This window comes from Echeneis naucrates, chromosome 24, assembly GCF_900963305.1.
Source record: "Echeneis naucrates chromosome 24, fEcheNa1.1, whole genome shotgun sequence".
Lineage (NCBI taxonomy): Eukaryota > Metazoa > Chordata > Actinopteri > Carangiformes > Echeneidae > Echeneis > Echeneis naucrates.
Window position 1 is genome coordinate 1,681,722 of NC_042534.1, and position 20,533 is coordinate 1,702,254.

Here is a 20,533-nt window from a genome sequence, read left to right on the forward strand (position 1 = left end):
TATACTTTATTGTTAATAAAGGATAAATGTGAGGTGATTTGATCATTGCACATGGTGCACATTTTATTAACTTGATTGTAGCCTGAATATCACACCATCTCTCACTTTATGCTCCCTCTGTGAGGAAGAGCGAAATAAAACGTGACGGCACAAACAAAGGTTGTCTGAATTTTTGTTCTTCCATCAGAGTGAGCCGTCTTGGCTCTACAGGATCTTCTCACATCAATTTCAAGCATTTTCCCACTTAAACTTTCAATAATTTAATTTGATAAACGTAATAGTTTTGAATCAGGACCTTCGGGGTCTGGATCAAACAGCTCATCAAAAATCTGATTTGATTTCACATCAGGTCTGCAGGTTTTTTTCTCAGTGGGGCCAGATTTAATCAACACTGTGATGAATCTCAGAATCGGATTCCATCAGCAGACACTCGTCGTTGATGGGACATCGCTAAAGCTAACGTCTGACCTGAGTTGGATTTTCCCGACTTTATGCAGTTGAATCATTTGGTGTCCTCGTGAGGCTCAGCTCCTTCTCTTGGATGATCGGCTTGTTTTGTTCAGTTCTGTCAATCTGTTGTATTGACAGCTTAGTTTCACGAGACTGCAGCTAATTCAATTTGTGTTGTTTCTGGTGGAAGCCACACACACACACACACACACACCAAGTGTAAACCTGCACAACCGCTCAGTGAAACTTCAAAAGCCTCTGAAGCACCGCAGTAATTACAAACTCCACAACCAGCAATGTGAAGGATGCCACATGTGACCCGCAGCACACAGTGGACACATTGTGCAGACAGAAGGTGTGTTGGGGAGGAAGACATAGCCGTGTTTAATATTCTGTCAGTGGTTTTCTCCCTTCAACTCTCAGCTATCTGAGAAAGGGCAAAAAATAACACCATCATCATAATGATGTGATGTGTTTTTACTGTTTATGCCAAATGACCGAATCATCAGCTCAACTTCCAAAATTCCAAAATGGCCGCTCGCTGATCAATGACTGTTCCGGGGGTTTGGCTCTTGGTCTGAATGCTGATTGTGGCCTGATCTTAGCAGGTCTGAGAAGGCTTTTTGACCGGTGGAAAAGAGGCTGAAGTAGAAATATATTAAATGTTTGCTGGAATCTATGTGACAAATGGAAATAGCTGTTTTCTTTTGGAATCACATGATCATCATCTGGATTTTATCTGCAACATGGACTGCAGCTTATTTCAGCCTTGACCTTGGAGTCAGCTGTGAACTAAACCCCCTCACCTCGGGTCCCTTTAGCAGCTGCTCTGGAGCTTTCGAAGGCTTCACGCTGTCATCGTTGGCAGATTGTTTCCACGGAAGCTAAGTGAACCTATATATGTTAAAGCGCTTCGACGCATTCCAGTCCACGTCGACTTTAACGTCCTGAAACGTGGTTGAAAGCTCCACAGCAACTGCTTGTTTACAGATTGTTTTGGTTCCAGCAGGAGTTAAAAAAAAGATTATGTGATGGCTTTGCCGTTTAAACCTTATTCATCTGCCTCTCTTGACACAGGAGGTGCCGCAGGAGGCGTACGGGGGCCGGGGCCAGTCTGCCGCTATGACTCCTGGGAAACCAAACCACGAGGAGATGAGTGTGAGCCAACAGGAGCGACCGTCCAGTCTGCCAGTGAGTCTAAATGTCAGTCAGCCTCAGAGGAGAGAATAGGCAAATATGGGGGTGGATACAGCGTCTCTCAAAAAACCGCTCCAGATTTTTAGGAACAAGAAAATGTACGCTCACAAAGTTCCATATTTAAACAGACAACATCCACCAAAGTGGATGCAGATGACATCTACTGATGCTCACGTGTCTTTGATTTCATTGATGGTGCTTTGACATGGGGATCATAAACAGCTCAGGCTAAAAGTCAGCGAACAGACTCTAAGCTGGGCTTCTTCATGTAATTAATGATTTTAAAAATTAGATGAAGGCCTACCAAGAAGTCTAAGATCTTCGAGGTGTTAAGGAAAAGACTCTGATTGAGAAACCCCTCAGATCTGGCCAGACATGTTTTGTCCTCATCACTTTATTTACAGCCCTCAAAAGCTTCTTTGTCCTGAGGTTCGATTCTGACAGAGCGACGGCTCATAAATGATGAAGCAACATAATACAAAGCGGTGACTGTCAGGCTCAGTGGTCGTGAATCAGACTCCCACTGTGTGACAGATTGAACATGGTTCAGACCTTCCCTGTCGACTGCAGCTCGGCGTTGTTGCTGAACCTCGCAGGTATCACTTTCTGATCGTCCGGGCAGGCTGGGCTGTTCACCGTGATGCTCGTCTGAAATGACACGTCGCCGTCATCTGTAGCCAAGCGCAGACTGAAATGTTGTCACATTTTAATACATGTCTTTACAACAGCTTTTCTGCTGCTGTTCCCTCTGAACCCTTTGAGAAGTTGTTGATCTTTGTTATTTTCATAAATGACTTTGTAAAGTCCAAATGGAAATATAGCAGCCACTTGAGATAAAAGCAAAAACAAACTGACGAGATGATAAATGATTTTCAGAAATTATTTATCATAATATATATCTAACCACAAATCATGGATGTGGTGATTTAGTTTAGAAAACATTTAAATGTCGATTGAAAATAAAATGTTTTTTGGTTGTTTTTTTTTAACTCCTCCACTCAGTTTTTCCTGGACTGTATTTAAGTATTGTAAGTCTGAAATTTAACTCGTACTGTGGAGAACTGAAAAGCTTAGAATGGATCTGAAGGGAATGAAGAAAGTCTTACTGCAATGAAATGAAACAACCAAACCGTGGTTGTGCGTGAATTACTTGACAAACTGGAAATTGTACAGAATGAAATCTGGATTTCGAAGCTGGAGGAGTCAGTATAGCCGATAATGGCAAATTCTGTATGACTGATTACTTTCATTGACCCAAATTAGATGGATCCAAAATATAGATAGAAATAATAGCGGCCCAGCTATAGAGCCCTGAGGTTCGTGTCTGTCCACCTCGGATGGCGTTTCCCAAATAAAGAGACTCTGAGAGTGAGTCAGAAAGTATTCATGGATCCGAGCTGTGTGCTTTCCAGTCGTGTCAGTCCTCCCTCAGTTTGGTTGCAGATGTTTTACTCTGTTAGAAAAACCGTTTTATAGCTGCTTCAACACAGTCTCTTTCAGCTCTGACTGTGAGCAGTCCTCTCCCTCTCCATCCATCTATCCGCTGTTTCTCTCCTCTCTGTTTAAACTAGATCCCTCTGTCTCTTTACATTTGACTTTATTCCCCCTTTTACTCATACTTTTTCTCCTCTGGCTCCCTTTTTCATCTCACTGCTATCTTGATCCCGTCCTCTCTCACTCTTTTCTCCAACCCCCCCCCAACCCCCTCCACTTCCCGTCTTTCTCTTTCGGCGCCTCCTCTTTGAAGTCATGGTGCTGATGCAGTTGCCATGGCAACAAGCAGAGGGGAGACAGGCTCCGTTGCAGGAAGGGAAAATAAAAAAATCAGCAGAAATCAGCTGCAACCGAAAGCCTCACAGACTCTTTAATGACTTCAGTTCCGAGTCCACGATGCTGAGATTATTTCCTCTCTTAAATGATGATTTGTGTGTTGGTTTTATGTTTGTATGTTTAGTGTTTTGTTTAGTGTTTTTTTTTTTTTTTTTTTTTTTTTTTTTTGCTGACTGTCTCTCGTGGTCTCAGTGGCATTGAAGCAGTGCCACTGTCTCCAAATGCATAAAACATTGCACATTTTGGATTTCATTTTACGAATACAATATTAATAACATTTATTAACACAGCCCCTCCAGAAAATGTAATTGAGCTCTATTCAAACTTCACTTTGTTTAATATACTGACTTATTACTTTAATTTTGAACTGAGTGGTATATTTTGATGCCTGCTGAGAATAAATAGCTCACACAAATACAAATGGAACTGGAAAAGAAAAAATAACTCTTAGTAGGAGTATTAGTAGGCTCTGTAACCGCCAAACCTCCAAATCTTAAAGTTTATTTAAGATATATTACAGCAGCATCATGGCTCTGGTCTCAGGATGCAGTTGACTTCCTGTATAACTCACCTAATTAAAGCAGCTCCCAGAAAAAACATTTTTGCACCAATATTGCCAAACTTTTCCAGCAAATCAGCTCATTAAATCAAAATGTAAAAGAAATATGCAAAACCAAGCTGAAGAAATCCAAAATATAATCATATCAATGTCCATATTATTGTTATTATTAGACTGTTTGTTTTTTCTTTTTACCCCAGTCTCCATAACCATAAAGAGACAAACATATTTGAACAATAATGCTGCCCTGGATACATTCAAAGAAGCTGAATTCTCTGTGATCATCGACGTTCAGACAACTGTCACAGCATCCCTGTTAGATGGAGGAGAACCTTAAAAACAGGGCGACACTGAATGAAGTTCTGCAGCTACAGCATCGAGGAAAAATGGAGAGGAGGAGGAAAAAGGGAAGGGAAGGAATGAAGGGGAGGGCGTATGAAAATTAGGATGAGGAGAGGAAAGAGGCGATGAGATGAAGTAGGAGGAAAGAAGGAACTACAGGACGATGAGGTAATAAGAAACTAAGGAGGCTAGGAAGGGTGAGTAAAGAGGAGGTGAAAGTTGGAGGAAAAGGACAAGTAAGGAAGATGAGCAAAACACCAGGAGGTGAGCCGAATGAGCAGGGGGAGAGATAAAGAATGGAGAGAGGGAGGAGGAAGTGAGAGAGGACACGGCTGAGGAGAAAAGGAGGGATGTGAAAGAGGAAGTTTAGAGGAGGACAGGTAGAGGAGGAGAAGAAGGTTGAGCGAGGCTGCAGAGAAACACTCGCTCACACTCTGCAGCTCACTCGTTATAATTAGACTGTGTGTGTGTGTGCGTGAGGCATTGCAGCAGCTGATTGGCTGAGCTGTTGGCATGGGGAGGAGGGAGGGAGGATGGGTTGCTAGGCTGTGATTGGTTGGTCCCAGGCCCAGGGGCAGATGGGAGATTTCGGTGCAGTGTTTCTCTCCTCTTTCTCTCTTTCCTATCCTCCTTCTCCTCTCTTCCTCACCTGCCCTCCTCACCCTCTTTCCTCTCACTTCATCTTTTTTCCTGCAGCCTCCTCTGCTCGCCTTCTCTGTTCCTTTTTCTTCTTCATTATGTCTCTCTTATTCCTCCTCATCTTTCTTTTTCTCCTGTCTTCTTTGCTTCCCTCCTTTCAGGCTCGTGGAGTTGTTTCTTTCTCAGTTGAATCTTCTGTGTTTTGCCTTGTTATAAAAATATCCAGCTTCCATCCCCCACAAACAGCCCAGCATGTAGAGTCTCTGAGCAAGGCACTGAGCCATGGACTCCAGAGCAGGAATTAAACCCTCAATCTGAGCTGATTGGAGATGTTTCTCTTTTATCTGATGTTGCTTGAGTTTTTGTTTTTTGTTTTTTGTTTTTTTTTTAGCTCTCCTCTCACATTTGTGCATCAGCAGATAAAAGTGCTGTCTCTACAACAGTGAAAGATATAAGGTCATTAAAGTAATAACTGCAGCAACATGTGATAAAACGCTTGGAGACAAACTGACAGAGATCATGTAAAGTGAGATAAAGCTTATTCACAACACAGCAGGAAAAAAACCACAACAAAACCATCCATGATAACATATTTATGTCAACATCACACAGTTTCAGTCACTGCAACAGTAACAACAACAACAGCAGTGTCCGTCACTGCTCAAACAACAATGATCCCGATTGATCCAGAATGAGACTCTCCCTCAGCAGCCTCCAACATTTTAAATGCCGACTGTTGGGATGACCTCACTCTCCCACCTGTCAGTCATCTTAATTGGCTTTGGTTGCTGCCATAGCAACAGCTGTCATCATTCCTCTTCCTCTCTCCGACACTTTTACACACGGACTTAATCGTCTTTTGCCTGATTTTCCCTTTTTGTTCTCGATTGGCTCTCTGATTAAGAAAGTGTTGGACTGATGTTCCGTCTTCCTCCGTCTCTGTCAGTTGATCGATGGTTCTGGCAGAAACTGATGTGTCAGTGTTTTTGAAATAGTTCCCAGCAAATGTCTGGACTTGAGATTCCTTTTGTTGAATATCTGGCTCCCCCGAAGATCCCAAACATCAGAGAGGCTTCAGTCAGGTTTTAATTCCGGTTATGTTCACAAAATAAGATGGGCTGTCCCTGACAAACATGCCAACACAGGGAGACTCATCAAACACTGTTGCTGCAGATTGAAAGAAAAATGTTACTTTACTAATATCCTGCATTAATGATCTCAATAACTTTTATTCATTATTTGTTTTAAATGTTTCTGCCTGTATATGAAGTGATATGAGGAATTGGAAAAAGAACTAGATTTTTCTTTCTCCAAATGCACATGCAGTAGTTTTATGGAAAATTTCCACCAAACCATCTGACACAGTTGTTGTTGCTCACTGTATTTATGTTGTCACTTATCAGAGTGTGCAGCTGAAAGTGAGCGTCTAGTTGGTTCGGGGGAGGAGTGGAGCGAGCAGCGATGACGGATGGCGACGATGTGACGGTTCGCATTTCTCAGTCTGAGACGGAGAGTTTGGATTGTGTGGGCGAGACTTTAAGAGAAGTCTGTTCCTCTGTTCGTCCTCTTTCACTCTGCAGAGAAACTGTGAATGAGTGATGAGGCTGGAAAACTCTATTCATCAAATTAGAGACTGTGAGGTTTTAATGAAACACGGTAATTGTGACCATAAATCACAGGAGCTGCTGGGGAGTGCAGCGATGTGGGGAAAAGGTTTGAAATTGTTCTATAAAGGCTGAAACAGACACCGTTTTGCTTCAGAGCTGAAACTGAACCCTGTTTTTTCTTTTTTTTCCCTGTTTTTCTATCTTTACTTTTTCATCCAAAGCCTGCGGGTAGTTCAGCAGTTGAATTCTAAAGACTGTCCACTCTGCCAGATGATCAATCTCGATGATTATTGTGGAAAAAAACGAATTGCTTCAATAACGGAGAAACTGACACATAGTTTACAATAAGTGTTTTGCACATGTGTCAACTCTCATGAGCACAATCATTCTGTCAGCTGGAAGCTGCAGGGTCATGCTGGGTAACGACGCCAGCTGAAGGAGGTGAAAACGGGGAGGAAAGGTAAAACTGAGTCAAATCACACGTCTGCACGATGAGGAGATTGTGGTGAAGAAAGGAAAAACAACACCTGTGGTTGGGAAAGTGTCTACTTTGCTACAGCTACACTGAGCGCCAACATTTGCATCCTTGAGAGACGACGTACATTAGCAGCTCCTTCTCTCAGCTTCCTCCTTTGTGTGTTTGGCACCAAACTTGACAACAAATCCCTGAGCAGAGGCCGCCTCCTCTCTGAGGTCGTGTCGTAAAGAATCCCACCAGAGTTTCCACCGTCAGTTCTGTTGCTTTTGGACGGCCAGTTAATGCCCTCCGGCTGAGACCTTTACTTCTCCTCGCCTCATTTAGGAGCTGCTGAACGAGGCGTTTATGAGCCGTCACTGAAGAATAGTCAATGATTCTCCTGTTGGTGCGGTGCTGAAGTCATAGTATGATGTTTCAGTAAATGAGCAGTCAGAAAAAAATCACGCCCAAACCGGCAGAATAATGGAACTGGAAGCAGTCAAAACATGTTTCGACCCAAACTACTGTTCTGTATCTGTGAAAAGGTTATTTAACCCCCGTACCGCGTCGTCGTAATAAAAAGTTTAAATATCTTCCTTCTGTTTTTATGGCCACTTGTGCTGATCTTAGAATGTAGAAACCTTTCGTGACTCAACCAGGGCAGCATGAATTTAGATTCACTAAAACAAATTCATGTCGTTGAAAAAGCTAATTTATGTTTAAATAAAATGGGAGTGATTGTGTGAATTATGCAGAAAGGCCTGACTAACTGATCTGTCTTCTCATTATTGTCCTTATTAATGTCTGAAACACAGCAGCCATCACAGTAACGATATATTTATCTTATTCAATTATTTGATTGTAAACAAAATGCTGTTCATCAGTCATCCAGCTAATTATCACAATAAATGGGAAGATTGAATAAAAATCAGTCTTCTATGTTTCAGGATCTCTCTGGCTCCATCGATGATTTGCCAACAGGCACAGAGGCCGCGGTGAGTTCAGGGGCATCGGGATCCGGCAGTGCTCAGGGAGACCAGGGGACTCCAGCCCGTTCTCCTTTCTCCCCTCACGTATCGCCCCGACACCCGCCGTCTGCTCGCACTGGGCCCTCACCCTCCCCCTCACCGTCCCCGGCCGGGTCCAGTAGCCAATCACGATCTGGACCACTGTCCCCCGCCACCAGCGGACCAGGTAGGATGACGATGGTGATGGTGGAAGTTCACATCAACACAAAAAGAAACAAAACCAAATGAAAAACACGTTAAATTATAAATCAGACACATGACCATGTGTGTTAACTTCATGAGCTTAATGTGACTGTCAACATGAAGGAAGCAGTTTAATAACAGCACGTGTCCAAGTTTGACTGATGAAACAGTGACAGGAAATTAATTGCTTTTATTCTGATAATTATTTTTCAGTGTTCCATCTTCTCTAATCTGAGGATGTGTTCCTTTTTAAATCCATTTTAGACAAAATGAACATCGTGAAGCTGTCACTGTTTTTACACATCAGACCTAATCAGAAAATAACCAGCAGATTAATCCATAAGGAAAATAATTAGTTATTAATTAAATAGTGAATAATGAGTTGACAAGGTTTTTTTGTTTGTTTGATTTTTCAGTGTAGAAATGAATTTGAATCACAAACAAGCTTGTGCGCGCACACACACACACACACACACACACACACACACACACAAGCCTAGCTGTCACAAGTTACATTCAGTAGTGATATCACCATTCTGTCTCTGTCCATCTCAGGCCCTCAGTTGACCCCTCAGGTCTCTGGTCCTGGATCAGATGTCGGTCCTCATCCCTCTCAGTCTGCAATGACTCAGGACAGAGGTAACGTACGTGTGTGTGTGTGTGTGTGTGTGAGATTGATGTTTTCATTTTCTTTTTTGACAGCACAGAGATGGTCGAAGCAGGGGGAGAAGTGAGGGGATGACATACAGCCAAGGTTTTGGGTTGAATATGAACCCTCGGCCAGTCTTTGTGCTAGGCTAGGCTAATTGTGTCCCGGTCCCTGTGTCTCTCACCTGCTCCTCCTGTTTGTTTCTTCAGGTTTCCCTCCTTCCATGCAACGAAACACTGCAGGGCCTCAGTTTGGCCCCCAGCAGTCGGCACCACCTATGTCCCCTCATCAAGCACCAGGAGGGTCCATGCACCACGGCCCCTACCAGCAGGGTAGCTCATATGGCCAGTATGGACCCCCAGGTAAAAAAAAAAAAAGAAGGGTGACAGTTTCGTACCTTTCTCTCTTTACAGCCTTTCTAATGTCTTATCTCACCACTCCTTTCTCAGGTAATTACCCACGGCCCCCCCACTATGGTGGGGCTCCCAGTGCCAACTACAGCGGCCCAGGGCCCGGCCCCGGCTTGGCCAACAGCCTGGGGCTGAATGCCAGCAGTCCCATGCACGGTCAGGGCCCCTCCACCCCGGCAGGTCGCGGCCCTGGGCCTGGCGCAGGTGGGCGACCTTACCCTGCTGGGGGGAACACCATGGCGCCCACCTCCCCAGGCATGCCACAGCCCGCCGGTCAGGGCATGAGGCCTCCGGGGCCCAACGCCAGCCGCAAACTGCCAGACGTCGGCCCCAGCGCCGGGCCAAGTGCCAACTCCTCGTCCTCATCCCCTGCTGGCGCTCAGAGCAGGTGAGCTGTGACGGATGGAAGTCATGCAGTGCTCCATCTACCGCCGGAGTTCAGACATAAACTGAGTTCTGTCACATTTAATCACCTCGAGAGTAAAAGAAGCGAAAACCTTCTAATTATTTGGTGACGGAGGCTTTTAAAGAATCATTTGAAACAAATCAAAAGTTGTCTGTTGCCTCTCAACCTCCACCATCCCTCCATCCCTCTAGGCCTCCCTTCGCTCGTTCACCCATCTACCACAACCAGTCCTGGCCCGGGGGTCGTCCTGCCCTTTCTCCCACGCCTCACCCCTCCCACCCCCCTCACCCTCACCACCACCACCACCATCACCATCCTCCTCTTTCCCACCCTCCTCACCACTCCCAGCAGGGCACCAATGCTGTGCAGACTCCCTCTGAGCATTATGGGTAGGTCTGGCAGCAAAGCCTGATGGCACAAACACAGCCTGCCAGGAAGTTTCGATAAAGCGTTAATTTTGATCCAAATTCTACCTCGTTGGATTAGCATCTGCAAAAATTGACCCAATGAAACAACTATGATGAGCGTCCTCTAAAAATATATATTACTTCAGCAGGTACTCACTGCCTGTGATGCCCATGTATCTCAGATTTTAGGTAGCAGGTTAGTACTTTTGGGACAATCTAACATCAATATGAAAACAAAAATACTCCGGCGTGATGAACTGCGCTCCCCTGTGCTCACAGTAAAGAGATAAAGCTGTGTAAGTGTGCGTCAGGCTCTGCTGCGCTCCAAGAGGTTATTGGATGTTTTACTAACCAGCCAACTTCCTGTCCTGTCCTCTGACAGTTTCCTGTGGCCGCGGCTGATGTGTCTCCATCAGGAAATAAAACTTTCTGATATCTGCAGCTGCTTTGACTTAATTTCTGCTCAGTCAGTCCAAACTCAGAACGTCTGTTGTATAATATCACAAAAAAGAGAAGTATGAACTACTTTGGGCTGTTTCCCTCCCAGTGGCTGAACAGTCACAAACAAAACAAGGCTTTCTGTTTAATTAAATGATTAATGGAAAAGCAGATTAGAGTATCTAAGATAACATGGTGGAACTGCCTGAACTAACCTTCCTCTGAGATCTTCCCATCAGCTGCAGAAGACCAGAACAGTTCATGTGAAACTCTTCAGGTCTTTCTCTCCTTGTTTCTGCCGTTCTTGGTCTCCTCTAATTGCACAAACATTAAAGGCAGCTGCGTTAATCTTTATCTTCTTCCTGAGCATAATCCCCTCTGCACGTGAGCTACTACCAGTTTGCTTACATCTCGTAATTATTATTAAACCTTTTGTTTCTTTTTGGGGTGTCCAGGCAGGGCAGCTACCCCGGCATGGCACCAATGGGAGGTTTGGGCCCTGCAGGCCCAGGAGGCCCCGCAGGTCCCTACAGCCAGCAGTCAGGCAGTAACTCTGGTAGGATGACGCCACAGGGACCCCCCTACAACACCCCACCGTCAGGTAGAACCCTCTTTTAAACCATGTTTGCGACGCTTGTACTTCAGAGAATCTCAGAGATGCGTGACTTATTTGGAAGTGGATCCTTTGTCCTTCAGGTCCCATGATGATGCCAGCAGAGGGGATGGGCGCTCATCCAGATGCCAAGCAAAGAGCTGAGCTCAGCAAAGACAGCGTGGGCCCTGCCAACGAACAACCCAAACCCAAGGTACGTCCTGTGGCTTCGGTAACCAATCACAGCGGCTGTTTGCTCTGCCAATCACGCCCTTTTTATGCTCCTAGCATGCTCTAACAGATGCATGTGTGCCGAGGCTAGTGCGAGGCTGCATCTTGGAGAGGCGCTGATGTAGATTTGTTGAAAGGAAGTGTTGAGATTTTGAGGCTTTGTTGAAGGGATGGAGTTAATTAAGCTGGTTGTACACAGTTTTTGTAGCATTTGAAAGCTCCAAGACAGCCAGAAAACCCATGAAATGGCCAAAGCTGTCATTCTGGGTTTGTTGTGTTTTGACTGATTCAATATAAGAATTTGAAGTGGAGTTTCACAGCGAAGGAATTATTTTTGTTGACTGCTGTCGTTGACTCGTAAGAATGAAAAGGCTATAAAACTATTTCTGGCATTTCTTTATCTGTGAAACATTTGCAAACAAAAATGACAAAGTTAGCCTTTTGCACTTCTGTTCTGCGGTTAAAAGCCTCCATTTTCATAGCCTGGCCTTTTCAGCTTGACTCTTCCTTCACCGCATGCTTCCTCAGAGTAGATGTTTCCGATGCTTAAGCCAGTAAGTGAAATCATTCAAAGCACAAATGCTTTGTGCTGTTTTGGCTGTGTCATGATGCTGATTTCAACTTCCTCTACATCTAATGCTCCGCCGCTCAGACGCCTGGCCGAGTTTCGTGTGAGAGCGTCTTCTCGATCGCACAGCTCAGATCGTGTGGTGGTACTGATCTGGGAGCTTCACTGTGTGTCAGGGGGCTTCGTGGCGGTTAGATGAACACATGGTCACAGAGTTGAACACATCTTGAACCCCGGCTGCATTATAATTGGGGCTCAGGCCTTTTTGTGCCAGCAGGTGAATTCAGCCCAGCATGGATACTTTGAGAGTCTGAAACCTGCATCTGTAGAAGAAAACTGACATTCAGATTGACATGTTAACTTTTAGGTGCATTCTGTTTGTTGCTGCCTGGAGAGATTTAAAAAGAAAAAGACTTCCTGGTGTTTTTTTATTTCGTGCCTTCCTCATTCATCTTCATTGCTGTCGACGGTGTTGACCAGTTTGTTTCAGGCAGCAGTGTTTCTTACACCTGTCATTATTTCATCCGTGTTTGGCTGGTTTGGAAGTGTTTACAGAGAACCCAAAATAACCAGTTTCAGCCAACATGAGCCAGAGATTTTCTTCTTCTTCTTTTTCTTCTCTTGCTTGCTTTATCTTGTTTTTCGCCCTCTTGTTTAGTTCACTCTCGGCTCAGCAGCTGGAGTTTTGAAAACTCCGGCTTCTCTGCGCTGCTGTCTTTTGACTTGTCTCTCCTCATTATCCAGCAGTGAAGAGTCGGCCTTGATCACAGCCGCCACAGATCTGTGTGTGGCGGTCGGGGGTTGCGTGAGACAACTCGGCTCTGTCTCAGCTTTGACTTGGCTTCACTCGATGAGAACTGGTTGCTTTGTGTCTGCAGTTTGTCGACGAGTTACAACAGCTCGGCTCGGTTTCTCTGCAGCGCAGAGATGCCGCCGCCGCCGCTGCTGCTGCTAATTTTTCCCACTTTCAGTTTTGCTCAGAAGCAGTTTGCTCATGGTTTGGCACTCTGTAGGTTAGGTGTTATGTTTTGTCAGCTGTCAGAGAAACTTCAAAATAGAACTGTGACAACAGGAAATGTGAACAGGGTGGAAACTTTAAAGCTCTGTTGGCTGTTAAAATTCACAACAATTCCACTATTTTCTCAGATAACTAGATTTTTTTTTCTTTCTTTCTGGAGAAAAACTCAACATACCAGTAAGGTAGAGGAATAACTGAGCCAGAATTCTTTTCTTTTAAGCAGAGCAAAAGAAATGTCTCTCAGCTTCTAAAGGAATCAAAGTTGTATGAATATGAACTCTTTAAATTGAACAAATGAAAGGAATAAACTCAGTTATAGTTTTTTAAAAACAAGAAACTTTGATATTCAAATTATGGTGAAATGTACAAACTTACAGGGCTATAAACATGAAGTTGTTGAAGCTGTAAATATTTTACATTTCTGACTTCTTATAAAGTTTAAAGTAAAACTGAATAGATTAAATGATCATCTCAATATAAGTCCCCCCTTCTCAACACCTCTAAATAAGAATTTGCTAAGTTTTGTGAAAATTCTGCCTCCAAAATTTACTACAGATGAAAATTAAATGTATTTAAATCTTTTAATATTTATATGAATGTACATTTTTTCCAGTTGCATAAAAACCCCAGCTTCAGGTGCAGGACTGTCTAAAATTAGCTACTGACGCTCTAAAGTTTCTGAATTTGAAAGTTTCACTCTGTATGATGTGAAGAACTTGAAGTGATTATCATCCCTCTGTATCTTTGCAGGAACTGTTTTTAGTATATTTAATATTTGCATGCTTTATGTATTTCTCCGAAGCAGGGATGTTTTAATATTAAGTCTGGTTGAGGTTTAAGTGATGATCTTTTTTTTTTTTTTTTTTTTCCTCCTCGGTGTTGATCTACATTCGCCAGTTTCGTGTTTTTAAAAGTTGCGTGTCAACCAGATTTTTTGGATTTTTTTTTCTTCTTTCTGCCGTGCGATTTAATGAGTCACATTAACCCGACTGTCCGTCTGCTCACCGGCTGCCAAATGCTAACACTGTCATGTGAGGCTGGTTTCACTCCTGAGCTTCCGCTTGTTCGCTCTGTGAATGTCGACGTGTGTTTGCTCTCTGAAATCATGAAAAATCCTGGAAAGGAAAAAATCTTTTGTTTATTTTTGTTTGGTTTATTTCATATATATATTTATCTACCTGGCCTCCCCTCACCACGTGGCTCTGTTGTATCTGTGTGTGTGTGTGTGGGGATGGATGTCTTCTGTGTGTGTTTTGTGTCACAGGACAGCTACAGCTCTCAGTGTGTGTCCCAGCCCCCCACCCCCTCCCCCATGTCCCCCAGCTCAGCTAGTCTGTCCTCCTGTCACGGGGAGGACAGTGATAGCATTAGCAGCCCCGCCTGGCCCAAGACACCGACCAGCCCCGTAAGTGCCGCAAAGCACAGCCAGCTTCCTTGTTCCCTTTTTTCCTTTGTATTTTTTTACTCTCAGGGTTCTACGGTGTGTACACTTTTTTTTGGCCCTAGTTGTTGTCACCGTAGAGCCCTGCTTCCTGCTGCCGATGTATGAAAACCTGGAACCTCCACCTGCCGTCACCCTCAGCTCACATGATCAGTGTTTCATTATTTCACTCTCCTAAACGCAGTGAGCTCGTGCCAAAAGTGATGAGGTAAAGCCGGTCCACTTTTTGGAGATGCAAGGTTTTCATTGGACGAAGCAGCAATGTGCTTGCATCTTATTTTTTCCTGTTGTTTTGATTTGGTAATATGAAAGAAGAAAATCTGCTTTTTTTTTTTATTGCATCTAAATGTGTTTTTTTTTTTTTGTTTGTTTGTTTTTTTCACATTTATTGTGAGACTTTCTTATTAAAACAAAAGAAATCTAACATTTTCAATTTGCTTATATATAATCGGTATCTGCCGTGACTGACACAGGAAATTAAGGAACCGTCTCACGAAGTCTTTTGTTGAGATAGAATTAAATATCCAAATTTTTATCTGCAGTTGTTTTAAAACATTGTATGCAACCTTAAGCATCGACTGAACAGTCTTATCTGGCTATTTTATCCACATTTCTTGCTCTTACTTTACTCTGTCTTCACATATCAAATATTTAAATTGAACCATGATATTGGATTTTTATCTGTAAATCTCAGTGGTTTTGTGTGGAAAAAGTCCGGTAAGAGTGCAGGGACGGTTTATTTTAAGAGGTTAGGTTTTTTTGAAGTGTTGGGAAGGCTGAGGAGAAGTTGGCAGGCTCAATCCTAATGAACTTCCTGAAACGCATTTAGACGTGATTTTTTTGACTGTTTTTTTTAATGAGAAAGTCTCCTTCTGTGAGCCGTGACTGTATCTGATTTCTTTCTGCTGACTCTGTGCCACAGTGCTGCCCAACCTCCTTCACTTCTGGGCACAATTTCTGTTTGGTTTGGTTTCTGTAACATTTACAGAACTGGACTGAAAACCGATTATCAGTGATCGGTGTTATTTTACTAATTAATATAACTTGAGCCATCTGTTCCGGAGTAACTGAGCCCTTAACGCTGGCAGCATTCGGACCAGTTTTCTAACTGTAACCACACAAACCATGCTTCAAGCAAATGTATGATCTACAGTCAGCGAGCACTTTATTAGGAACCCTGGGCCGTCGGAGACCTCCCCATGTTGACACGACTGCATCATTTCTGCAGATTACTCAACCTAAAGGAAACCTGACAGCTCAACGTCTCCGTGTGTTGTGTGACAAAATGCAGGTTGGGTGGCACTGTGGGTTTTTGTGTCATTGTGATGTGACGGTGTGTAGCTATATGCTGGGCTGCACAGTACCGATTAAAGAATGGTTATTTCAGTTATTTTTATCGTGCTGCAGCTGAATATCTTTCAGTTCTGGACTCTTGGAAACTTTCAGGCTGATGTTTCTCTCTGAAAACTGTTGCTCAGCTGTCTCCTCTGCTCTGATGGTGAACCCTGAAGCTGACTGCTGTCTGCATGTCTCGGTCTCTCCAGAAGGCCAGCGTGGCCACCATGACCAACGAGAAGATCACCCGGCTGTACGAGATGGGCTCGGAGCCGGAGAGGAGGCTGTGGGTGGACCGGTACCTGTCTTTCATGGAGGAGAGGGGGACGCCCGTCCCCAACCTGCCCGCCGTCGGAAAGAAGCCACTGGACCTGTGCAGACTTTACCTGGCTGTCAGAGACATCGGAGGCCTGGCCATGGTGAGTTTGTCCTGTCAGCGGTTACTTTCTCTTCACTCTTATTATATTATTTAGAGTTTTGCAGCTGATTCAATTGTAGTTTTTGAATAATATCTAAACTAGTTTAGCAGCCATTGTGAGTTACACATTGAATCTGTTTCCTGATTTGCCGTCTTCTCAGGTGAACAAGAATAAGAAGTGGAGGGAGTTATCGTCCCTGCTGAACGTGGGGACATCAAGCAGCTCGGCCAGCTCGCTGAAGAAGCAGTACATCCAGTACCTGTTTGCCTATGAGTGTAAAGTGGAGCGGGGAGAGGAGCCCCCACCTGAGGCCCTGGGGCCAACCGGAGACACCAAGAAAGCCCCGTCACTCCAGGCCAAGATCCAGCCGCCGTCTCCAGGTAAGAAGTCGCCAGGACACCGCAAATATACAGCAGTGTCAGTGTGTTTTAAAAGAAAAATGAAAGGAAATGGATGTGACAAATGCTAGAAAGCAAGAAGTGATGATAAACGTCATCTGGACTAAAAGCTTTTTTGTTTATTCATTTCAAGAGTTCTTGTAAAAATGTTTTATTTATTGCTGATTGCAGTCCCCTCTTTCTGGTAATTACACACTCAATTATATATTTTAATAAATAAAACAAGTTTATCGGCTCAGGAAACAGTGAATGAGCCGAGTCTGTTGTAAACATTATTCTACAGCGCCTCATTACATTTTCAACTATCTCCGTCAACTGCGTGGATGGACAAATTAATATTTAGCAAAACAACAAGTTCTCATCCTCTTTGTTTTTTTTTTTTTTTTTTACAGTTTAACGGAAAACTGGTAATTTTCCAATAAATGATGATTTATTAGAGAACAACTCTCTCCATGAATGTCTGAATGAAGGGGTTTTTAAAAATATATTTCCTGTCAGATATGAAGGCGTCACGTCACTGATCGGCTCTCTTTAATGGTGTCAGTTGTCAGTGGAGGGAATCCCTTCAGTCACAAACAGCACTCGGGTTACGTAACAGAAGGAGCGTGAGCTGTCGGTGGGGGATGTAAACATCACTGACCTCATTCTGACCTAATTTCCCACGATACCCCCCCCTCCAGCTTCCTCCCCCTCTCTCTCCTCTCTCTATGAACACAGTCAGTTTAGTGTACTCAGGCTTCCTTTGGGTCCTTGATGTCCTTGACATTTTGTGGATTTGAAAACCAAATCGTTTGAGTTGATATATTCTGTATAGAAATAGAATTTGGTTCTGTATTTACATTTAAATGTATTTTTTTGTTTGCTTTTTTACTTGATGGTATGAAATAGCCAGTGCTGCTGCTGTGTGCATCTGTGCAAGAGGCCACAAAGTCTGACATCCAAAGTCCAACTGTTATAACAATAATTAACCTCGGTGCTTGACTGAAATAATGCCATGTCGCATCCTTTAATTAGAGATAATTAAGCCTGGAAACTCCTTTAAAAATCATATAATTCAGTTTTAGATGAAGATGTACGAGCCGTGTAATACCATTCATCTGGACTCCACAAGCACTGAAAAAATATAAAACTAAGCTAAAAACAAAAACTTTATTGGAAGTGTTGATGTGCAATAAAATCAATGAGAGTTTTTAACGAGCCAAAACTGGCACAGTGGAAGGCAGAGTCCAGAGACGTACTGAACACGACAGTCACAGTAAGTAACTAAGGCCAAGACTTTCTGGAGGATTTGTGCCTTTATTGTAACTGAAATAAAAAAAGTACTTACTGAAGACAAAAAGTATATTAATGTGGTAAAGTGTGTATTAAGGTCAGGTACTAAAACAAAACTTGGATTTGTGTGAGGTCCAAAAAAGGAAATGTCTCGAGTTGGATCCCAAAAGCAAACAGGAAGTTAAAACAAATACTAAAACCTGGAAGCTATTAGTGTAATAAAAGTAGCAGCGGTTGCTCTCGATCCACCGGCCTGTGTTTGGTTCTTCTGAATGGCTGAGCTGTGACGTTACATGACGGCACGTAATCCTTGTTCTCAGCAGGTTTTCTGTCTGGTCTGTATCTCTGTAGCCAACTCGGGCTCCCTGCAGGGCCCCAACACCCCTCAGTCCAGCAGCAGCTCCCTGACCGAGGCCCCCGGAGACCTGAAGCCCCCGACTCCTGCTTCCACCCCACACAGCCAGATGGGCCCTCAGTCTGGAAACAGGTAGGGAGGGGTCCCAACAGAGTGTTTCTGGAGTTTTTGTGAATATTAAATTAAAGGAACACTTCATCAGCTCCATCACTTGTGGACGGTGGACCCTGAAAATGGCACAAACCAAACAGTAGAGTGACCAGGATCAATCTCTGTTGTACACCTCATCTAAAGTAACAATAAAGAGGAAAACCCAGACCATTCACATTTTTCAGGCGAAGCTGAAAGCAGATTTAAAATTTAGCTAAGACTTTGTTTTACTTGTCACAGAGAATAATGCTATCACCAGCTTTGTTGACCGAAATTGTTGTTTTTGCACTTTAAATAGCACAAATCAGAAAACCAATGCATGGGTGATGTACTAAATACCAAGAAGGAAAGCTGCATGTTTGGCCACAAGCGTTGAGTAATGACATCAGACGAGCTGACAGTCAAAACTGCATTAGACTGTGAAGTTGTTGACGAGCTTTATCTCTCAGGAACTTGGGTGGAGTGAGCATCCAGGACCCGTTCTCTGAAGGCAGCGATCCAGCCTTCCACACCAAGCGAGGCCCCGGGCCCGGAGCCGCCCCCTTCCTGCAGGGAGGCGGCCCAACAGATCCATCAATGAGGATGCAGTACGATGCCAACAAAGATCCGTATGGAGGACCGCGGAAAGGTGGGGCGGGTAAAACAAGGGCAGGAAACATTGTTTTGTTGGATTTTCATAATGACTTTAGAGTTCTAAAACATTCACAGACTTACATCAGCACTTGTTTTAAACACACAGAAGAAAAATGAGTCCCATTTTGATTTTTATGGCCATTTGTTGTTGTCATCAACAAAAATAATATCTCTTTAAAAAAAAAAAAAAAAAAAATAACAGAAGAAAATGTCAGCCTCATAAAACAAATTGCAGCAGGTTCCGATTGGATCACGGCTCGGTGTAATTCAGGAGGAATGTGTGGGAAATGGCTCACCTCACAAACCAAATCCAGGCTGAAGTCCGTCTGAGCTGCTCAGAAGTTGGTTTAAAGTTTGATATGGTTTTCGCTGAATCCTCCAACAATCAGGATTCCGATTTCCCCTCCTGCTGGTCAGTTTTCAGCACCAGTTTCAACCCTGAAAACCAGCGTCTTCGTGCCAGTGGTGTAGATTCAGGCCGTTAATGACTGCACTCTGCTGCCTCCTGGTGCTCAAAACCTGAACTGCATCTTCGTCAGCATCATCAAAGGGCTGAACAAATGGAGCCGCACCGATTAACTTGTGAGCTAACGTTGCAGATACATTACATCATCGGGATCATTTTCTAAATAATTTTTTCACTCGTTCACTGACTTCAACCATGTGCAACGTCGAACTGCAGCAAGTCTGACAAAATAAAAGGCTGATAATTGCAGTATTTAAAAAAAAAAAAAAAAAAACAAAACATTATTCCCAGGTGTGTGTGGACGTGTGTGGATGTTTTTAAAGCTCAGTTCCTCCAAAACATCAGAGATGGTCACAGATAAGATTTGTGTTGAAGAAATAATGAGGGGCCGCTCCCTGCTCATTTTCAGGTCCGGGGCCCGGTGAAGCCTTTGGTCCTGGGCAGATGCCCAGCGGTGCCGTGCAGGACATGTATCCCCGTGGGCCCCCCGCTGGGCCCCTGGCAGGGATGGGCCCCAGACCCCAATACCCCTACGGCCCCGGGTACGAGCGGAGGTAAGACCAGTCTGCGTGTTCGTCGTGTTTCTGTCGTCGTCATGTTGCAGGTCAGATTGTTGAAACGCTGTTGATGTGTTTGTGTCCTGCAGGCCGGACCATGTGATGGGGCCTGAGGGCGGCATGGCACCCCCCGGAGGGCAGAACAGCATGAGTCAGACTGGAAACGAAGCCAGCATGTACCCCACCAACAGATACCCCCACCAGAGGTGAGACGCCGTCTGACCTGTCTGTGTTGTTTGGGTTCCAAATACTGTTTCTCACTTTGTGGTGTGTAAATAAAGTTTGATTGAAGTGTTGCTGACTCTCCTCAGACATGACGGCTATGGGCAGCAGTATCCTCACGGCATGGCCTACAGTTCCCATCAGCCCCTGTACCCTCAGCAGCAGGTGAGTGACCCGAACCCGTCATGCTGAGATGAAACAAAACCTTCAGATGTTTAATAAAACTTTATTGAACACTGACGATGAGGACGAGCTGATTCTTCTTCCTGTCTGC

General features: G+C 44.0%; 1 protein-coding gene across 1 annotated transcript in view; it reads left to right on the plus strand.

Annotated features, from left to right (window-relative positions):
* arid1b (AT-rich interactive domain 1B) overlaps positions 1–20,533 on the plus strand; it is a 36,979-nt gene that overhangs the window by 12,100 nt on the left and 4,346 nt on the right. Inside the window, exons 4-19 of the mRNA XM_029495763.1 lie at positions 1,528–1,641; positions 8,029–8,275; positions 8,848–8,931; positions 9,151–9,303; positions 9,391–9,739; positions 9,949–10,146; positions 11,058–11,203; positions 11,299–11,408; positions 14,276–14,416; positions 15,997–16,206; positions 16,367–16,586; positions 18,228–18,363; positions 18,831–19,009; positions 19,890–20,034; positions 20,127–20,243; positions 20,349–20,424. Of these exons, the coding sequence (XP_029351623.1) occupies positions 1,528–1,641; positions 8,029–8,275; positions 8,848–8,931; positions 9,151–9,303; positions 9,391–9,739; positions 9,949–10,146; positions 11,058–11,203; positions 11,299–11,408; positions 14,276–14,416; positions 15,997–16,206; positions 16,367–16,586; positions 18,228–18,363; positions 18,831–19,009; positions 19,890–20,034; positions 20,127–20,243; positions 20,349–20,424 (2,625 nt within the window). The remainder of the gene's footprint in view (positions 1–1,527; positions 1,642–8,028; positions 8,276–8,847; positions 8,932–9,150; positions 9,304–9,390; positions 9,740–9,948; positions 10,147–11,057; positions 11,204–11,298; positions 11,409–14,275; positions 14,417–15,996; positions 16,207–16,366; positions 16,587–18,227; positions 18,364–18,830; positions 19,010–19,889; positions 20,035–20,126; positions 20,244–20,348; positions 20,425–20,533) is intronic.